Source organism: Stomoxys calcitrans, chromosome 3 (assembly GCF_963082655.1).
Source record: "Stomoxys calcitrans chromosome 3, idStoCalc2.1, whole genome shotgun sequence".
In the NCBI taxonomy this organism is placed as follows: Eukaryota; Metazoa; Arthropoda; class Insecta; order Diptera; family Muscidae; genus Stomoxys; species Stomoxys calcitrans.
Genome location: NC_081554.1, coordinates 175,616,347 through 175,638,862, shown reverse-complemented (window position 1 = coordinate 175,638,862; position 22,516 = coordinate 175,616,347). Strand labels below are relative to the sequence as shown.

Below are 22,516 nucleotides of genomic sequence, written 5' to 3'. Positions count from 1 at the left end.
AATCCTCTAAATCGGAAAAATTTACCTATACGGTAATATAGGACTCAAAAGTAAGACATTTAGGAGTAGAATGTAAATTTGGGGGGCAAACTTCTCAAAGATGAATGAGTGATTTCCAATTCAAATTTAAACTCAATGATAAGGGACCTTTTTTATAATCGAGTTCGAACGGCCTGCCGCTGTGCGACACCTTTTTGGGGAGAATTTTCTACATGACGCCAGCATTAAGAGGGCATAACCACCGCATTAAATTTTGACCGATGTTCTCTCCAGGTTTCGGACACAGGCGTTCAGCGTCATAGGCGGACATAGGCTAGAACTCGATATCCACATTCTGGGCGAAGTGTCCCCACCCTAGAAAGATTTTAGAGATTTAAGGGAAAAAATAAATTTAATTTTGACAAAATTTTTAGAGATTTAAGGAAAAAAATAAATTTAATTTTGACAAAATTTTCTATAAAAATAAAATTGTGACAAAATTTTCTATAAAAATAAAATTGTGACAAAATTTTCTATAAAAAATAAATTTTGACCAAATTTTCTATAAAAATAAAATGTTGGCAAAATTTTCTATAAAAATAAAAATTTGACAAAATTTTCTATAAAAACAAAAATTTGACAAAATTTTCTATAAAAATAAAATTTTGACAAAATTTTCTATAAAAATAAAATTTTGACAAAATTTTCTATAAAAATGAAATTTTGACAAAATTTTCTATAAAAATAAAATTGTGACAAAATTTTCTATAAAAATAAAATTTTGACCAAATTTTCTATAAAAATAAAATGTTGGCAAAATTTTCCATAAAAAAAAATTTAACAAAATTTTACAAAAATATGCAATTTTGACAAAATTTTCCATATAAAACCATAAAAAATTTTGACAAATTATTCTATAAAAATAAAATGTTGGCAAAATTTTCCATAAAAATAAAATTTTGACAAAATTTTTCTATAAAAATAAAATTTTGACAAAATTTTTTTATAAAAAAAATTTTCATAAAAATAAAATTTTTCGTAGAATTAAAATTTTAATAAAATTTTTCATAGAATTAAAATTTTAATAAAATTTTTCATAGAATTAAAATTTTGATAAAACTTTTTATAAAAATCAAATTTTGACAAAATTTTCTATAAAAATAAAATTTTGACGAAATATTCTATAAAAATAAAATTTTGATAAAATTTTCTATAAAAATAAAATTTTAACCAATTTTTCTATAAAAATAAAATATTGTTAAAATTTTCTATAAAAATAAAATTTTAACAAATTTTATGTTGGCAAAATTTTCTATTAAAATAAAATTTTGACAAAATTTTTTTTATAATAATAAAAATTTTAACAATATTTTCTATAAAAATAAAATGTTGACAAAATTTTCTATAAAAATAAAATGTTGACAAAATTTTCTATAAAAATAAAATTTGGACAAAATTTTCTATAAAAATAAAATTTTGACAAAATTTTTTACAACAATAAAATTTTAACAAAATTTTTTACAACAATAAAATTTTAATAAAATTTTCTATAGCAATGAAATATTGACAAAGTTTTCTAAAAAATAAAGTTTTCAAAAAATTTTCTATAGAAATAGAATTTTTACAACATTTTTTATAATAATAAAATTCTGCAAAATTTTCTTTAAAAATAAAATTTCGAAAAATATAAAACTAAAATTTTGACCAAATTTTCAATAAAAATAAATAAAATGTTGACAAATTTTTATACAAAAATAAAATTTTGACAAAAATTTTTTATAAAAATAAAATTTTATTTTAGATTCCATTGCAGGACATTGTCCGGCTATGCTTTTAAGCAACATCACACAATTTGCCTTACTTTTGAAAGTTCTTTGCTGAGCTATTGAATAGAAAGCATTGAACGAAATGGTCTATAGCCGGACATTATCCTGTAATAGAATGTAAATAAGATTAAAGACCAAAAAAGAAAGCGCAAACAGAGAAGTTAACTTTTTGTAACCATTTTTTTATAAAAAGAAAATTTTGTAAACATTTTTTTTTTTATAAAAATAAAATTTGGACAACTTTTCTATTTAAACGAAATTATCTGGAATAATAATTTTTTGACAAAATTTTCAATAAAAATAAATTTTTAAAAAAATTTACACTTTTGTGTATATGATTTGTTTAAAAAAATAAATATTTTAAATATTTTCTATAGAAATAACTTAAAATGCATGTGTCTCTGAAATTTTTTTATTTCTGTAAAATATTGTCAAAATAAAATTTTATTTTTAGTAAATTTTTTAGAACTTTTATTATAGTAGTAGAGTCTACTATAAAAAAAGTTAAAAACTACTATAAAAAAGGTGAAAAAAATATTAAAAAAAAATAATTTTGATTTTTTTTTACAGAAATAAAATTCTGGTAATATTTTTTCTGAATGAAATTTGGACATGCGTTCTTATATAAATAAAATTGTGAAATATTTTACGCCCTTTGCTTTAAAATGCTTTATTGCCTCTTATGTTCCTAATGCCCTTATATTCACTCATTTTGTATTTATTGTTGTTCATTTCATATTCTGTGGGAATGCATTTTTGGATTTTCTATATGCCATTATTCCTTTTTGCATTACTCATACCACTTAGTTTGATTTGAAATGTAAATTGAAATGCTTTTCTCTAAACCACAAGTCATATGCATTAGTCCTTTGGGTTTTATGTGGCTGTTACTGACATATGGCAGCTACTATTGTTTTGAAAAGAGGTTTTAAGCTCATTTCCCTTTCCTTTGTGGTCACTTTCTCTCACATTTTTGGTTAGTTTACATTTCGTGACCTGTTTATTATTTATTGTATGGACTCTACTTTTGTATATACATTCTACTTCTCATTACTTTTTCATTTCTTTTTGTATAATTTATGATTGTTAAATGTTTTGCGTACGTTTTTTTGTGTACAAAGAGTATGATGTAATTGTCAACTACCTTAAGGGTACATGTTTGAGTTTTGTCTGCTGAAAATTGTACATCAATCTCTTTGGGATAGAGGTCATGTAAGTCCATTAAACTCTTTTGTCTATTCAACAAAAGTCTTTTATAATGGACTACACCCATAGATGACATGTTTGCTTTGAGGAAGTTTTGCCAAACATGTAGGGGGTGTCATAAATTTTCATTTTTGTCTCTTAATTAGTTAGTGTTTATAATCTGTTCATAAATTACCTTAATGTTACTTCCGACTAAAAAAAATTAAATATTAACGTAAGAAACCAAAATTCAAAACAGTTCAACTATTATGTACAATATCTAAATCCAAAATGTTTATATGAAAAAGAATATAATATAAAGGAATCATATCTAGAAGTTTGTAATGTTTTTAATACAAAGCAACCATCAGCATGGAATATATTGGGTTGCCCAAAAAGTAATTTCAGATTTTTCATATAGTCGGCGTTGACAAATTTTTTCACAGCTTGTGACTCTGTAATTGCATTCTTTCTTCTGTCAATTATCAGCTGTTACTTTTAGCTTGCTTTAGAAAAAAGTGTAAAAAAAGTATATTTGATTAAAGTTCATTCTAAGTTTTATTAAAAATGCATTTACTTTCTTTTAAAAAATCCGCAATTACTTTTTGGGCAACCCAATAATAACCATTCCTTTATTCGATGTACTTGAGTTTTCAAAACTTAAAATGCAATTTATCTCCAAAACTATGCAAGGAATGATGAACAATTCCAGACCCATCGACAAATCTTCTCATCTATGCTCTTCATTTTAAGATTTGTAGAACCTTTATCTCCAAAAAGGACATTAAAAGAATAGGCCGTAATGTTTTTTATGAACACGATAACTTAAAATGTGTGTATCTCCCAAAATCTACAACGAACAAAAAGAATATTACGTACCCATACTTATTCCTCTGTAGTTGGCACATTCCGTCTTAAGATTTGTAGAACCTTTATCTCCGAAAAGGACATAAGAAGAATAGGCCGTAAAGCTTTTTATGAACACGATAACTTAAAATGTGTGTATCTCCCAAAATCTACAACGACCAAAAAGAATATTACCTACCCACACTTATTCCTCTGTAGTTGGCACATTCCGTTCTGTCTCCTCTCTTGTGTACGGGACATAGTATGCTGAGGTTCCAATCATAGGGTATGCGTTCTTCTAGCCAGATTGCGCGGATAAGCTGATGTATATGCCTTATCAGCGTGTCGCCTCCGGTCTTAAATAATTCAGCGGGTAACCCGTTGGTTCCTGCTGCCTTGTTGCTCTTTAGTCGGATCACTGCTACTTGAACTTCATTCTTACTAGGATGTAAACATTCTATACCATCATCATTGATTGGTTCTGCGGTAACCTCTTCGCCGCTAACGTCGGACACTTACAGTTGGGTAAATGTTCTCTGCATATCATCAGCATGCTATCTGTGTCAGTTACCAGATTTCCTTCTTTATCTCTGCAGGAGGATGTGCCTGCACCAAAGCCATCAGTTTGATGTTTAATTTATTGGTAGAATTTCCGGACTTCATTATGACTCCTGTACATATCAATTCGCTCACACTCACGTCTTTCCATTTCCTTTTTCTTTCTGTGGAATAGAGTTTCTCCTCTCTCCTTTTCTCCCGATACTGATTGCAGGGTTGCTCTATATTCTTGGCTTCAGTAGCATCTCGACACTCTTGGTCGTACCATGGCTATCTTGGAGGAGACTTCCTGTACCCAAGTACGGATTTCGCAGCATTTTCTATGGAGTTGTCAAAGGTTTGCCACTGCGCCATTATATCATCGGAACAAGGAGTGGTTTTATTAAGCAATTGGGTCAGTCGAGTGTAGTATGCCGCTGCCTATGTTGTGTTTGCAGCTTTTCAATGTCGAGCTTTCGTGCAGTGTCAGATCGTACTTTCTTCGCTATGTTCAAACGGGTGCGAATCTTTGCTGCAACAAGGTAATGATCCGAATCTATATTCGCTCCACGGATCGATCGTACATCTAACATGCTGGATGAATGCCTTTCATCTATTACAACGTGATCAATTTGGTTCCTCGTGTTAAAATCTAGTGCTACGTTACGTGAAGGCCACGTTATCTCGTGGAGGCTAAACTTTCCGACTGTTGGACCAAAGATGTCTTCCTTCCCTATCTTCGTATTAAAATCTCACAGAACGATTTTAATATCATGTGCGAGTCAGCAGTTATATTCTCTCTCTAGGCGCTCGTAGAAAATATCCTTGGTCTGCTCGCCATTGTCTTCCGTCGGAGCATGGACACAAACAAGACTGATGTTAAAGGATTTGGCTTTTATGCGGATTGTGGCTAGCCTCTCATCCATCGGAGTAAAGTTGACAAGGTGTTTCAGTCTCCGAGTAACCACAAATCCACAGCCAAATGCATGTCTCGTGTTATGGCATCTATAGCTATATAGTTCGTCACCGTTTGGTGTTGTGTAGGCGTTAATATCTGCCTTCTACTTCTCGAATACATCCGCCAGCTCGTATACTGCACCTTCTCCATAGAGAGTGCGAACATTCCAGGTGTAGATCCGCGAACCATGGTCCTTTTTGCGTTTGCGTGGGTCGTCAACGTTGGGGGGGGGCCCGTTTTTACTACTCCTTTGTTTCTCATAGTGATCTTATAGTTTTCCAGGGCGGGTTACTGGCCCAGCGCCCCAACCGCATGGGTTTTGTGGGATCCGACAAGTATCCCTCGTTGTCGCGAGCCGCTTGCTCCAAGATCCGACGCTCGCCTTGTCATCTCGAGTATCATTGGCACTCAATATTTAATTAAGAGCCAATGCCTACTGACTCCTCACTGTGACACTCCTCTCGAAAATCGCTGACTGCCCGCGGCTGCATTTGCAGCTACTCCGCATAAAAACGGAGCTTTCCACCATTCACAAACTGTGGACGTGCCCGGTAGCTTCCAAGAAAGCTTTCCGTGATAACGATGGACACAACACAAGTCGGAGCACAAAGTTCCAGCCTATGTGGTGTGGAGCTTTCCACCATCCGCAACCTGTGGATACGCCAGGTAGCTTTTAGCTAAGCTTCCCGTGGTAACGATGGACACCACACAAGTCGGAGAACAAAGTTCCAGCCTGTGTGGTGCTCAACTATTAAGCGTCATAAGCAGACATGCTGACCTCTGCGGTGGGGCATTAAAAGGCCTTGGATTATGGAACGGGATAAATCACTTACCCTCTTCTTCAACCTTACCTACCCTAATCTTCTTTGAAGAAATCTTCAACAGCTAATGACAACAATAACTTAAAATGTTTGTAACTCCCTGAACAATGTGACTGGTTATGTCTTATCGTACACATTTTGATGAATGGGACCTTTCTTGTCACAAGGTCATGATACGATTTTGCAAAATTTGATGAATCGTTCCACTGGATGTACGCCTAGCATCAATCAAAAGAGTTTTTTACTAACTCGATGCCTCAATAGATACTTGTTATCTAATCAAATGTTAAATTCATGACTCTTTTAAGTTCAATAATCTTGTATGGGGTGACAACCTACGATACAATAGAAAAGTCTATGTCTACAATCAAGATAAATTTGACATTGATCTGAATTTCACCATGTTCAAACCGATCGTAGCCGTTGACTAGTATAGATCTGTTAGAAAAATACTAAACTAAATTATTTTCTCTATATAATTGTTACGGCTTAGATAGTAAAATCCTCCTTAACTGAGGACTTCAATTAACTTAAAATGTTTGTATATCTTTAACTGTATATTTAAAAGCTATAAATTGAATATTTGGTTCAAGGTACATCAGTAAGGTTTCTTTCGCATAAAAACCATGAACCACTAATAAAATCATCATCTAGACTAAAAAGTATTAACCTTCTGGCTAATGATTGTATTTACCCCTAAATTCAAACTTTAACTATCATTAACTTACAAACCATGGATTAAATGGCTAAATGGTTGGTGTCTAGACTAAAACTAAACTAAACAACAAAAGCAAAACAATTTTCAATTGAACTATTTTTGATCTTATTTTTTTCTTTTTCCATTCACAAACTACACTGACGTATGTATGCACCTTATACTATACTTCTACAAAACACACATAAACTCTACTCATAATAAATTCGATATACATATACTATACTATTAAATGATTTGCCGCAATTGATTGCTTCATGGATTGGAACCAAAACCATACGGAAACACTGGCTTTTTTTCCACATTTCACAACATTTTGATTGATTGGTTTGTTCTTAAAACGCAATTATACACTCGAAAAAATTATGATTTTATTTTTTTTTTGTCTTAAAACTCATTACTTAGTTTGACTAATCTAAGAGCCAAATGTAATTTAAACCATTGCAGTAATAATCGTGCTAAACAGCCTTTGGGTAGTTGGCAATCGAATTTGGATGAGGCCAAGTGCTTCTATACAGGTCTGTATCCCCGCTCCTGGACTGAATATGATCTCTCTGAGTATGGTGTGCGTTTGGTTTGCCGTCAAATATCGCCCGTTATACCTCATGACTACAAGGAATCCTGTCTACCATGTGCCGTTTTTGTGTGGTCGGTGGAGAATGTTTGTGATGAGGAACGTACCATTTCCATAGCTTTTACCTTTAAGAATGGCACCGGCAATAAGAAACAAGATGCCGAGGGTTCGGCTACTTCCACCCTGTTTTCCGAAGGTAATGCCAAGGGTGTAACCATAAATCAGATGATAGCTGATATGCCTTGCTCCTACAATTTGGCTTGTCGTGTTTTGCCCGAAATCAACATTACGCGTTGTGTGAAGTTTGATCCTTGCGGCAGTGGCGAACAATTATGGCAACAGCTTAAGGAGCAAGGACAATTAAATGATGCTGCAGCAGATGAAAATCTTAAATGTAAGTAAGCTTTTGCAAAAGTCTTTCTTTTTCCTAAAATTTGCTACTATTTTATAATTTTAGCCAACGATTTGGGTGTGGCCATCTGTGCTAGAGTTTCGTTGAAACCCAAATCTCAACATGATTTGGAATTTGCTTTGTCTTGGGATATGCCCAACATACATTTCCCCAAAAAGCTTAAAACTCACAAACGCTATTATACAAAATATTTTAGTGCAAATGGTGATTCGGGTCCAAAAATCTGTGACTATGCTTTGAAACATTATGGCAATTGGGAAAAGCTTATAGATAATTGGCAAAAACCCATTTTGAATGATGAGTAAGCTTTGAGTGCAGCCAGGATTCACTGAACAAGGTTAAGTCAAGCGATCAGCCGGCATACAATTTTTTTATAATTTTTTGCCAGTACTTGACATTGAGGATGTCAACTTGTTCTCTTTTTACATTCATTCTTTGTTTACGTTTTCTCCTATATGATGACATTTTCAATCGGCAGATTTGACATCCTTCATGGGGCCTATCCACTTTATGTTTTCGCATGTGACCTAACCTTCTATTAGTGAATCCTGGAATGCAGCCAATCCCTCAGTTTTGGCTAAGAATTTATTGACGTTTAATTGTTTTTCTTTATAGAGGCCTGCCGGAATGGTATAAAGGTGCTATATTTAATCAACTTTATTTTATATCTGATGGTGGTACCCTATGGCTGTTGTGTGACTCCTCCTTGGGCCAGGAACTGGAATACAATGATCCCAGGTAATGAAAAGTGAAATCCTCTTTTCAAAGTTCAGAATTTGAATTAAGTCGTAACTATTCTAATTTTTACAACAGCTTACTTAGAGATTTCCATACATATACAATACAACCCTGTTCTTCACTGCCTCGACTGTAGTCTGCTCTATATTACTCTTGTATATTCAACTACAACCCCACTTCCTTTGTACTATACCTATTTTATGTTATTCCCCAAAACTTACCACGAATTCCTCATGCTGCACTGGGTTAACTTAAAATGTTTATATCGCCTTAATCCAATCAGAAGATAACAGAAGTGTTTGCTCCAAATGTGACTCTATAAATGACCCTAAAAACTACGCAGATTCTCTGTTGTTCTCTTATCGCATTCTTGTCTATACTTATAGGTCGATTGTGGATTGCAACCCAATTATAGTTGAGTTGCCAACGAGCAAATTTGTTATAGAAATGACCATTTCTGCATTGAATTGAACATTCAAAACACTGATATCGAATGAAACTGGCAAAAAACTTTATACAATTTTTTTTTCACGATTTTATTTCCTGGTATCGCAACTAGAGTTCAGTCTGTATCCTAGCCTATTTTATTTTCTTATCTATCCTGCCAGAAGACCACTGTAGCGCAAAGGATAGCATGTCCGCCTTTGACTCTGAAGGCCTGGCGTGAATATCAGAAATTTTTTCGGCGGTAGTTATCCCCTCCTAATGCTAGTTATCCCCTCCTAAAAGCTTCTACACAAAGAGGTGTTTAAATTGTTCTTTTCTCTACCCACTCCTTTGAGATTCTTCACACAGCTGGACGTAGAACGAGTAGCTCTTATAATTGTCCGTTTTCCTACAACTTGCCATTAAGCTTGTTCGCTAGCTCGGATCGTAGGGGGATTCATACCATTCGCAGAAATTCCCCTACAACCTCTCCTTTGCTTTGTTCGCCTAGCCGGACTGTAGGAAGATTTCTCAAGAGCACTTTGTCTTTCTACACCTCTCTTTGGAGCTTGTTCGCCTAGTTCGGATGTAGAGAGAGACTTCCAATATCAAAACGAAGCCTTCCACTACGGCACGCCATTCGGACTCGTAAAAGAGGGACAATGATAAGACCCTGTTCCTTAATGAAATTTTCATTGGCAAATTTGTATCGTATTGGTATCTATATTACCATAAATTTCTTTGATAGGAGCATTCTCATGTGAGAACCAAAAATTAACTTAAAATGATTGTATGTCCTTAACCGTGGATTGGTAGTCAAGAATGTCCTATAGCGTTTATTCCTGTTCAAATTAACTTAAAATGTTTGTATCTCCTTTACAGTGGAGATATTGGGCAGGAGGTTGCAGAGTTTATAACAGAGCAAGTCGTTAAAAAGCTGGAAGCTCCTCTGCGAACAGGTCGATAGCGTTAATGACGCCGCCAAAAAGATAAAAAAGTTTCTCTCAAAAACCCATGTCCAAACTGAAACGTCAGTAGACGATATAGGAGTGAGAGCAGAGACATTGGAGGACATGTTGAAACTTTTGATAAAGAAGGTTTTTGCAGATGATACGACGGGACTCACGGAGATACCGGCATATTGTAATAATAACGCTGACCGAAGGCTTATCATTATGGTAAAGGAAGCCTTGAGGAGCTTCAAATCATTTATAGAATATTTCCGGCATTACTACACCCCATCTGGCCACTATTTTCACTTACATATACTCCGAAAACCTGGCAGGTATTTATAGCAAAGCCTGAAACATTGAAGGGTCTTTTAACAATGTGCGAACCGACACACTGGTTCAATCCTAAGACTAGTAACGGTCCTTAGAAACTAGATAAACCATAAGCTAAGGAATAGATGGATTAATTTTGGATCCCCTGACGTAAATATAAAGGAGAAAGTGGCAGAGAGCACGCCGCAGGGGCATTTTGTCGCCGCTTCTATTAAACTCATCTGCTACGTAGATGATTCCTTAGTGGAATGTTCATGGGCAATATTTGCATTTGCAACGCAGACGATGTTATAATAACTCTAAAGGGTTAGGATCCGAATCAGCTATGCAGAAGAGCCAAAAGGGTTTTGCAGATACATAGGAATGATCTTGAAGAGGAAACTAAATTGGAAGTGTCATATTCAGGATCGTACCTAGAAGGCTCACAGATGTTGGACACTATTTAGACGGACCGTGGCCTCGAACGGGGCCTGCCACTATAGACATACACCTAAGCCGGTAATCGGCTTGTTGTGCGCTCTAAAAACTAAAAAGCAACCCCGAAAAAGAAAATTTCAAGTTAGAAATATGAGCTACTTACAAAATCCTTAATTGTTTTCCACGCCACGCCCCAATGTTGGTTCATGTCTGGTATTGTGTCCCCACCTAAGTGCCGGTATCTGTTAGACGCGAAAGCTGGACAATAATATAGGAAATGCTTCAACGCATGCTATCACTTGCCGCATCGATTTTACATAAGTGAGCTAGTAGTCATATGTGCCCCGTCAATAGCAATACTGACCGCCTTCTTACCCATACTCTGTTATGGCCCGGTACCCAAACGATGCGGATTCAGAGAATACGTTAATCTCCTTCTTACACTCCAAGACTGTTCCAGACCTTACCGTCCTGGTTCTTATGTGCATTATTGTGTGTGTGCATTATCGTTAAAAGCTATAACGCACACACAACGAAAAATGGCGCGAACTACTAAAATACTCAAAATCAGGGTTGCACCAAACACAGATTTTGACTGATAGTGTCCTCGGTTTTTTGTTGTTGGCCAACTGCTCCTACCTGTAAATGAATTTAGCTTGGTTTCTTGGTTGTTGCTGTACTGGCGCAACTGAGATAGGCAACTACTTTGGCTATGTTGACGCTGCTCTGTTTTATCCTTTGTGGTTCTTCGTTGCCTTGTGGTGGTAACTTATATATTAGTATATATTTTAAACTCGCAACATAAAATGCTCCTAATAACTCAAAATGGTTGACATCATAAAGTAAAAACAACTTTGTAGAAATAGTGAATATAAAGAATTTGTATCAACATCAACTCCCGCTTTCAACATTCTTACTCTTCTCCTTGGTTACCGTTTATAAACATTTGACCATTTCTGCTCTCCTTTTCATTTTTACCCTTGTACTGAAATACTCCTCCTTTTCTTCAACTGGAGAGAGAGAGAGAGAGAGAGTTTCTAATTTTTTCTTCCTTTTCATCTTTTTATAGGATTGCCTATGGTCGCTTTGGCTATCTGGAGGGCCATGAATATCGCATGTACAACACCTACGATGTACATTTCTATGCTTCACCAGCCATAGCTCATCTATGGCCCAATCTACAGGTGTCCGCCCCTATAGACATGTTTCCACTTGCTTTTTTTGTAACTATTTTTTTCCTCTGTAATTCAGGTAAGCCTCCAATATGACTTCAAGGATGCCATTGCTGCTAACCTTACGGATACCAGGAAAATGTTGTACGATGGCAAGGTATTGCCTCGTAAGATTAAAAATTGTGTACCCCATGATTTGGGCGATCCCGATGAGGAACCTTTCACCCTTATCAATTGTTATAACATTCACGATGTCAACGAATGGAAAGATTTAAATACGAAATTTGTTCTGCAAGTCTATCGCGATTACTATGTGCTGAATGAATTGGCCCAAGCCCAGGCAGATAATGCGAGTAAATTTAGTTCCATTGAATTCATCGATAAGGATAGTTTGTACGAAATGTATACACAGGATAATAAGCGCAAAAATTCGGTGGAAGAGAAGAAAGGTTTGTAGAAGGGATTTAAAAGCTAAATCAACTTAGTCAATAACTAACCCAAAATTCACCAAAACCCCGTTTACACTACTCTTTAAATCCAGATTTAATAGCTCTATCATCTGTTTTCCCTTTATGAAATCAGCTGACGAGAGGCTTAAATCCGGATTTAATGGGCAGTGTAAACGGGGTTTATTAGAAAGTTGTGTCATTTGCTGAAGCGAAGAGTGGAAAGGCCCCCATGAATATTGGGAATGTCAACATATGGCAATTGAAAATTTCACAAAAAAGATAAAATGTAAACAAACAGTGAAAGTAAACAAAGACCAAGTTAGTACCAAAGAGCATAAGATCTAATACAAGAGAGGGTTTCTGCTTTGTCTTCCTCGTACCGTAAAGTAACTCGCGTTAAAGACACACAATATTTTTATTGTATTCCAATTGGATTCACATTGAGGGTTGCAACATTTTCGGGTTAATCTGTTTTGATTCGGGCATTCGTTCGAACATTTTTTCGTATTTTGCTTTGTTTCTTTGCAACCGAAAGTTGGAATAAAGGAAAAACGAAATATCGTAAGCAATTCAAACATGTTGTGTCTTTAAAATTTGTCACTCGTCATCCCGTATTACACTCTAACGCCAGCTCTTATTCTTTCATACGCTCTTTGGTTAGTACCCTTAATAATGAGTATCGTATCGTAGTCGCGGAAATATTTAATTGTTCCGCTAGCGGAATTTGACAGTTATGTTTTGTTTTATTTTCACACCAAAAGTCCTTTTTTATCTGCACTTATGGTTTTATTATTATTTTTTTGCAAATAACAAAAAGAAAGAACGAACCATTGAAACGATTAAAACAAAAGTGATGCTGACAATGATGTCAAGCGTTGCCATTAAAAACATTTTTTTTTGCCATTTCCTCACTATAAACAGAGTACTACTTTTTCGCCTATTTTCCTCCAGTGTTTGGCCGACGTGTTTTTTTTTTTTATATGGATTTTAACAGCATTCCGCCTGAAAAGCTAAACGGAATACTCAGCTTAAGGTTGCGAAAAGCGATCAGCTGGCATACATTTGTTTGAATTTTTTACAGTTCTTACCATTGAGAATGTCAAATTGTTTCTTTTTTACATTCTTTCTTATTTGTATCATCTTCAGTCGACACATTTTGCAATCAATATATATTCATTTACAGATAGGAGCATCTGTCAAAATCAGTGATTAGTGCAACTCTGATTTTGAGTATGTTACTAGTTCGCGCCAATTTTCGTTGTTTGTGTGTTTAGTTCTTAATTATAATGCACTCACACAGCCAAAACTCGTTGACGCGGGGAAAAAATTTATTCAGCTGTTTGCTGTACATTACTTGAATTAATATGCCTTGTTTACAATCCTTAATGTTCATGGGACCTTTCTACTTCTAGATTTCGGCAAGTGATCCATTTTCCCAAATCTTATTTAAGGTGCTATTACACGACATGTGCTTTGCATATGTTCTGCCACTTTATATCCAGAAGACTTTCTTTATGTACGTCAAATACGAAGAGAGGACGCTAATCGGCATGTATTCCCATATGTATTGTACTTTGTGTTTTTAGACATGTGCCTATATATATGTTCGATGAAATAAGAGCTCGCTTTAATCGAAATAATGGCATAGTTATTCCAAAATCCATTTTTCATAAAAAATTTTCCCTACGTATCACACAATGTGTATAACTTTCAGAGTTGCCAAATAAAAAAAAAAATCTGTGAACACATTTCGAGTAATACCAGCTTTAGTGAAACCTGCGTATTTACAGCTTTCGTTCGCTTGTCATGCAAGATCAGCTGATTTTATATGGCGGAAATAACAGTTTGATTGAGTAATTTTTGGCCCTATTTGGCTCGAGGATGTCAGCTTAGTCTCTTTTTACATTCATTCTTTGTTTACGTTTTCTCTTATTTGATGACATTTTCAATCGGCAGTTTTTTTTACCTTCATAATGCTCATGGGGCCTATCCACTTTATGTTTTCGCAAGTGACTTAACCTTCTATTAGTGAATCCTGACGAAACCCGTTCGTTCGAGTGGTTAGGGGGTTTGGCTTTAATTTCTCTCTCTTTTAATCGTTTCAGAAAATCGTAAATCGGCTTCTATGTATATCAATGAAACTAATGGCAAGGTTTATCTCATGGATGCCATGGCCTATTTAAAGGCCATGTATGGCTCGTGTAAGGCCATTATGGAAAGGACTATTGAATATGATCGCGATAATGATGGTTTGATAGAAAACACAAAAATGCCAGACCAGACATATGATTCGTGGGTTATGGAGGGACCAAGGTGAAAATAAATTAGCCTAATTTTCAATCTCTTGTTTAATTATTTTCCTTTTTTAGCGCTTATTGTTCGGGCCTATGGTTGGCTGCCCTTCAGAGCATGTCAGTGATGGCAACAATTTTGGACCAACCCAATGACTGCATACGGTATCAGGATATTTTGGAGAAAGGCAAACGTTCGCTAGAGGAAAAACTCTGGAATGGCAGCTATTATCGTTTCGATACTTGCAACAGTCACAAAGACACCATAATGGCAGATCAATTATGTGGTCATTGGTATTTAAAGACCTGTGGTTTCGATTATGAGGTATGTGGGCGGTATTCAAAGTATTGTAAAAATCAACAGAAATCTCAACTAAATTTTCTATTCTTTACAGATCTATCCCAAAGAGAATGTACGCTCTGCCTTAAAGCAGATTTTCCAAAACAATGTCATGGGTTTCCATAATGGTGAAATTGGTGCTGCCAATGGTTTCATAGCCAATTCGGATCCTGAGAAACCCGGTCATGTCGATACCAGCAGCATACAGTCCGAAGAGGTATGGCCTGGCGTTAGCTTTGCCTTGGCAGCGACCATGATACAGGAAGGCATGTTTGAGGAAGGTTTCAAAACTGCAGGCGGCCTTTATGAGACCATTTCACAAAAATGTGGCATGAATTTTGAAACTCCAGAGGCTTTCTATGGCGAAAAACGTTATCGTTCCATAGGCTATATGAGACCCTTGAGTATTTGGTCCATGCAAGTGGCTTGGGAAAGACGCAAAGCCCTTAGGGACTAAAGAGTTTAAAGAAAGGATTTTTAAGAAATGAACAATGAAGAATGGCTTATTTTTTTAGGAAACTTTTTAAGGTGCATTGTCTATGAAACAAAAAGAGAGTACAATTTTGTTTAGTAATTATTTACAAGTGTTTGTGTGTCCGTCTGTCTGTTTATCGCATAAAAACACAAAATCACAATGTTGTAACAATGGAAACCAAAGATTTTTAAAAAATCATCACTCAGCGAGGGTGATGTGTACTTTTCAGAGCTTTGTTAGGTGCCCAGCAAGGTAGGAATTTTTTCTACAAATAATATAAGAAAAACAAAAAGAATAGGGAAATGAAAAAACAAAATGACGAAAAAAGAAAGCACAATTTTAAATTAAGTTATTTAAAAAAATGCAGATAACAGATAAAGGATAATTAATTCGAGCAACTAAGACACTTTTCCATGGACGTAGAAGAACTCAACAACTGATCCAGGAAAAAAATGGAAACATTCAAAAACATTTGTTTTTTATAGAAAATTTTGTGTTTTTGGCATAAATCTTACTTACTTTGAAATTTTTTAAAATAGTTCCGTCAGCGGAATTTCAAAACTTTGTCAAAATTTGTCTTTTATAACTAATTTTGGCAATACTTTAAACCAAGTTAGACCTCTTCAGGTAAAATTTCCCCTAACTAGACATTTCAGGCCCCTACAGTAGTCCAAAATGACCAGGACTGAGTAACTAAAGCGAAAGCAAGCAGTGAGAATAGTTTTCACCTATATATTATCCCGTTTCATCTCTTCCCAGGTCGAGTATTTAGAACGTAAGGTACTTGTCCTATTATATCTTTCTTTCAAACCCACTAAACCAGTAGAAGTTCCAATTTTCAAATGCTCACACCACACTCAGATAGTGGCTTGAGTTAAAGCTTCCCTAGACACAGGACATCTTGGTTCTCGATATTCCAGGTCCAGATTCCATTAATCATCAGGGGCAAACTTCCCACATATCAATGAGTGCTGTCCGATTCATGTTTAACCTTAATGATAAAGGACTTGGTCTTTATTGGAGAGTCTGAGCGGCCCTCTTTGGGGAGAACTTTTTTCATAGTATTGCAACTCACAAATGTCGCCAGCCTTAGGAGGGCATAACCACCGCCGAAAACATTTTTTCTTATGTTCTCGTTGGGATTCAAACCTAGGCGTTGTGCGTCATATTCGTTCATGCTAACCTCTGCGCAACGTTGGCCTCCTCCATCACATACTATAATTGACAAAATGTTCCCGTAGTGATCCCTTTCAAGTCAGCAATCTCATTTTTCTTCACACACTGTGGAGCTGTTCACCTATTCCATAGGATGATCCATAAGTTATACCTTCTTAGCCTGCCCCTTTGGTAACCTGATTTTCCTTCCAACCCCGATGGTCCGAACTTATAACAGTACGACAAGCCCTAAGAAATGTCGTACCCACATAATCCAGAGCCTTCAGGGCCAACTCAATGTCAACACAAATTATGACCGCCTAACAGAATAACTGCTTCCGTTAATATTTTGTCCCTATAGTCTCAAAACAAGTACAACCTTGAAAAGTGGCGATAAAATGGCCCCCTGTAGCGTGCCCTGTGCCACTTTCTCCCTTATATTTATGTCATGGGACCCGAAATTTATCCGCCTGTTACTTAGCATATAGTTTATCCAGTCTCCATGCACCCGGTACTGGTCTAAGGATTGGATCAATGTGGCGGTCCGCACATTTTTTAACGCCCCCTCGATGACATACACCCAACTGAACTTTTTTATTTTTATAATTAAAATTTTGACTTCAAACCCAGTTTTATGTTACACCCCTAAATCAACATTGAAGTGTTCTCAGCTGCTCGAATGTGAAAAACTAACCCATGTCTGCAAACTTGTTTTATTGTCGGTTAGTAGTTACTTTTTTGTTTTATTATTATTACTTCAAATAAAAAACTCCTAACTCTAACAAGGTATCATTAAGTTATGGCATATCCTTTTTATTCTTTAAGACGAGTCTCTGTTCTTGTTTCTTCTATAGACTGAATTCATAAATTATTCACAATGTTTTTATGATTATTTTATGCTTTTTTTAACTTTTACTAGTTAGGTTTATAATACATTTGTATAATTTTAGTTATGAGTTCCTTGTTTATGTGTTCTTAGGTCTATTATAAGGTATATTCATTAAATATCTAGAAAGCTTATATCGAAAGAAAAAGAAGTGTCCTGGTTTGTAATGTCAAAGCGCAAAGTAAAAAACAAATCCAAATGTTATATGTTTTACATGATTGTGTACTTATTTCACTGGTGTTAATTAAACAAAAACTCCGAAGCATATATATAAAAGACCCCTCCCCTCTACCCAATATTACAAATATAAAACAGCATATATAAATATTTATTTAAAACAAATTATAAAAATAAAATCTATATTTATGAAAAAACATAATATCAATATTTTTATTTGTAACTTAAAATGCTTGTAAATCCTCAAACATGGGCAGTAGTTGTTGACAGCATCAGAAAAGTTGAAATCCATCCAAAAATGTGTTTGTATATGGAAACGGTATACAAAAGCTACAAGTATCTGACACATGTAACTCATTTATGGCAAGAGAGTTACCACAGTGAAATGGAAAATAAGACTGACTCTGCCTTTTTCGTCAAAAACTGCATACTTTTATTTGAAACTTAAAATGCTTGTAACTCCTAACAAATGCGCAGTAGAGATAATTCGTGACTACACTCAAAGATTGGAACTCCACGAAAATATCTTCTACATATATAGAAAAGATGTATCCAGCGGCCATCAATATCGGAAAAATGTAACAGATGTATGTAGAATGGGTTGCCACAGCGAAACGGAATTGCACACCGTTTTTTACATCATGTTCTCAGCGCCATCTGTATTAGAAAAAATCAGATCTGGAAGTTGTGTGGCGCAAACAGACACAATGATTGAGACCACAGTTCTAGCCAGTGACAGCAGAGCGGTAGACCTCTTCAAGTCTAAATTAGGCCACATAATTTTGAAGTGTTTATAATTGGAGCTAGAGGCGTACCAACTGATTCCAGTTCCCCTAGAATGTGTAAGGTAGTTCCTAGCCTCACAAGCTCGTCCGTTCTACAATTCCCTGTGATAGTTCAGTGCCCCTGCACATGAACAGGTGAATTTAGGATTGAGCTAGGATCTCCGCTTGATACACACTGCAGTGATCTGGTAACCTCTTCGATATGACCAGTTCTAGATCTAGAGTACACCCCAAAGCCCACCTGATCGTTTAGTTCGGAACCATCTGTATAGAAGTCCATGTAACTTCTCTTACCAGGGATATCGTAGTTCCAATCCGTTCCATCAGGAATAGTGGTACTGTAATTTTTATCAAAAAGCGGCTCAGGTAGGGTGTAATCCATACTGCCTGGAATATCGGATATTGTATCAAGTATAACACAGTGTCCGTGGCGCCACATGACCAATGACAAAGCTCCCTTAACCTCACGGCAGTGGTCGCTGCAATTTGAGTAGCCACAATGTCCAGAGGCATAAGATGTAGCATTAAATTCAGTGCATCAAATGGCGTAGTCCTAAGTGCGACTATGATGCTTAAACAAGCCATCCTTTGGATCCGACTAAGTAGTGAACAGTAGGTGGACTTTTGAAGCACCGTCCACCATACCACAACACCATATAGCATATAGGTCTGACAACTGAAGTATATACTCAGCGCATGACACGCGGTTGAAACACCCAACTCTTGCCAATGGCTCTCATGCATGTGTATGAGGCAAGAGTTGCCTTTCTTGCCCTTACCAAAAAGTTTGATTTGATTTTAAGCTTTCAGTAAATGCAACATTCTTTCCTCCCAAGGAGACAGGTGCCACGAATGTCGTGTTTAACGCAGATGCTTGCCATTACGGCCCAAACCTGCGAGGCCCAAGGCCCAACGGTGAAAACAATGAAAGTGAAAACCTCCTTGAGGTCATCCTCTGCATATCATCTTTTCAGATGGCCCAGGTAATTCCGCAAGGATATCGGTGTGTACAGATGACAGCCCATTGACTATCCCACTCCAATTGTTCCTAGGTATGCAGCCCTGTTCTTCTCTCTTGTCGAAAACTACCATCACCAGTCTGTCCTTAGCGACGTTTGCAAAGGTTCTTGGACCCATATTATTATTGTTCGCCTTACTTTTTTTGGTATTGATGCCCTCCAGGTAGTCGCAAACTTTTGGCTGACTGACCTTTGGGCTAGCCTGTACAGCGAATCTCCGAACCCATTTAATATAACTACGACTTCCAGAATGTTCTTGAGGAGCGAAATAAAAAAAGTCCGCTCCACTCAACGGTTCAAACAAGAAAATCGTAACTTAAAATGCTTCTAACTCCTCAAACATGCGTTTAATCGGATAATAAACATTAATTGATGACAGCATCCAAATGTTGAAAGTCCACGAAATATTCTATATACGAAAGCGTAGACAAGGGAATATAGCGAGTTAGCAAAGTCAGCAGTCTTCTTTCGCTCGTCAAAAGCCAATCTCTTAATACTTACCACCATAAGATGAGGGTGCACTAATCTTGTCATTCAGTTTGTAAAATGCAAATTTGCCCCTGAAAATTCCACTAACTGGGGCTGGGCCAAACTTATCACAGATCTCTCTTCAAATTTGAAGCTCAATGATAAGGGCCCCTTCTTTTTATGCCGCATCGCGATAACTCTTTGGGGAGAAGTTTTAAAATGGAATAGTACCTCAAAAATGTCGTCAGCATTTGGAGGGGATAACCACCGCTGAACAATTCTTTCTGATGTTCTCGCAGGGATTCGAACCCAGGCTTTCAGCGTCATAGACGGAAATGCTAATCTCAGTGCTACGATGGCCTCCAGAATACATTCTTTAAAAATGGTTGAAATTTTTTAAACTGAAAATGCTTGTAAATCTTCAAAAATGCGCCCAATTGAGAAACAATTCATGACATATTTGAAGAGATGCCCAAGTATTTGTCCACGATGAAAAATTGTCCATAGAATTAGTCTATATTTTGCCCGTGTTCCTCAATAGAATGTTTATGGGCAAAATTTGCAATTTTGTTAGTTTTTAGTAGGCACATGTAGCTGATTTAGTAAAAAATTCAGAATGAAGCAGAGATAGCACCGCTCTTACCTTTCTAGTGGCAGAATCCGTATTCAAAAGTCAAACCATTTTTTTTTCGAACTTAAAATGCTTGTAAATCCTCAAATATACACCTGATGATGCACCCAGGTTTATGTGCAGACTGTTCACGATATGGGCAGTTTTCCTTAAAGTTGGGCTTTCCAGATAAAACTTAGTTTTCTATCAGGGGTTTTGTCGTTGCATTTGAACTATCTTAGTGTGTATCGTTCTGAACACGTCGCTAATATCTGTGACCGCGCCATGACGCTATACTTGCCAATTGCATCTATTCATATCTAAAAGAATTTGCTTTTTAATGTTCTGCTCTTGGGGAGGTTTTGGTAGCTAAGGCAATGTCCTAACACCAATAGCATTTAAAACTCATATTGAAAGTGGCATTCTGGAGTCTTGGGATAGCTATCTTAAATCTGGAATTTAAATCCCATAGTATCTAGACTGTTTAGGGATACCTTGACTCTAGGAAATATGTGCTGAATCTTTATATTTGATTTTGATGTTGCCAGTTGAGTGGATAGTTCTTAATCTGTGTAGGAGACGAGACTGAATTCGTGCGGATGTTGTGTGGCTTCGAGAGTTAAATAATGATAAGGAGTGAACTCGGTACTAAGCGGAACTTTATGAGTGATGATTTTTGGGCTTTTTAATTTTTTACTAAGTTCGGCATTAAACTCTTGTTGCAGTAGCCACATTTTTGCATGTGGAGGTAGCGAACTTCGTCAGGCTGTTATAGAAGAGTAAGCTTGTTCCAGTCCATACGACAGATCAGTGCGGGAACACATTGGCTGGTTATTTAAAGGGGCTAATAACTCGCCTTGTGTCGGCCATCATAGTCACTAAGTATTTAAGCAATAGACGGTCCTCTCGGTCTCTCACTGAGACTCTCCACTCGATACCACTGATTTTCACCGATTACAGTTACAGCTATTCCGTATGCAGCATTCCACTGTGCGCAACCTGTGGACGCATTGGGTAACTCTCAGCTAAGCTTCTTGTGACGACGATGGTCACCACACACATCCGGAGGTCGAGTTCTAGCCTATGTGCTGCTCATAGCATATCAAACTGTAAGTTTGAGATAAAAAGTTTACAGGTTGTCGCTCAATTGGTTGGAGTTGCAAACTTTGGCAACTAACTTCGACATTGCTGTTCAGTCTTTCAGCCATCTCTACCATTGCTCCTACCTACGATTTTGGAGTGTAGTGCATTCATCTGCGTATGAGGCAAGATGTACTTCGTGTGAGGTTAGGAGTGCCTTTGATATGTTTAATGATGAAAGAGAAGTATAAACTTATTCGGGGATACTCATGTGTAACAAATCAGTTGCACCGATTCAATACAGCTCCAAAATGCGTTTGTAAGACATTTCAGTTAATCGCTTAGTAGGGTGTTGCGACAAGCCGTTCCAAATGTCTTCGAAGGATCTAATTCTACACTGTTCAATTATTTTATTTGCAATTTCACTGTTCAGTCATTTAGCTATCCCTGCTGTTGCTTTTCCACCGATTTTCGAATAGTTTGAAGACTTACTTTGTGAGAGGATAAGAATACATTCGAGATTTAATGGTGGAATACGAGTAAAATACTACTCGAGCATATTTATAGGTCGCGAGTTTGTTCCACAACGTGTAGTGTAGCTTATAATATTTTTGCTGCGAGAACTATGTTATACTTCACAACTTTCTTTTGGAATTTCTTTTAGGAGTGGTCTACAGAATGCTAAGACCTTTTAACGACATATACTAAGACTGTTGCTGCCTTTTAAGAGAATTTGACATTCTTCGCTCCTTTTCTTGCGTGGATCATCTTCAAAGCTGCCTACATTCATTTTGAACCCATTCGTCATCGTGTTTACTGAGTTCACCAACAACATTATGGCCAGTTCAAATCTTTACCAATTGACAAAGAAAATTATATTAATGACAACAGA

The 22,516-nt window shown here is 36.2% G+C and overlaps 1 protein-coding gene across 3 annotated transcripts in view; it reads left to right on the top strand.

Moving 5' to 3' along the window:
* LOC106092616 (non-lysosomal glucosylceramidase) overlaps nucleotides 1–17,864 on the top strand; it is a 60,571-nt gene extending 42,707 nt beyond the window's left edge. For 2 of the 3 annotated variants that reach the window (XM_013259518.2, XM_059364858.1), the window contains exons 4-11: nucleotides 7,273–7,835; nucleotides 7,899–8,154; nucleotides 8,469–8,591; nucleotides 11,787–11,901; nucleotides 11,969–12,338; nucleotides 14,444–14,651; nucleotides 14,708–14,954; nucleotides 15,025–17,864. In XM_013259518.2, coding sequence (XP_013114972.1) covers nucleotides 7,273–7,835; nucleotides 7,899–8,154; nucleotides 8,469–8,591; nucleotides 11,787–11,901; nucleotides 11,969–12,338; nucleotides 14,444–14,651; nucleotides 14,708–14,954; nucleotides 15,025–15,426 — 2,284 coding nt within the window. In that variant the 3' untranslated portion in view covers nucleotides 15,427–17,864. The remainder of the gene's footprint in view (nucleotides 1–7,272; nucleotides 7,836–7,898; nucleotides 8,155–8,468; nucleotides 8,592–11,786; nucleotides 11,902–11,968; nucleotides 12,339–14,443; nucleotides 14,652–14,707; nucleotides 14,955–15,024) is intronic. The other variant, XM_013259526.2, reaches the window with a different exon arrangement.
* Nucleotides 17,865–22,516: the final 4,652 nt, after the last annotated feature.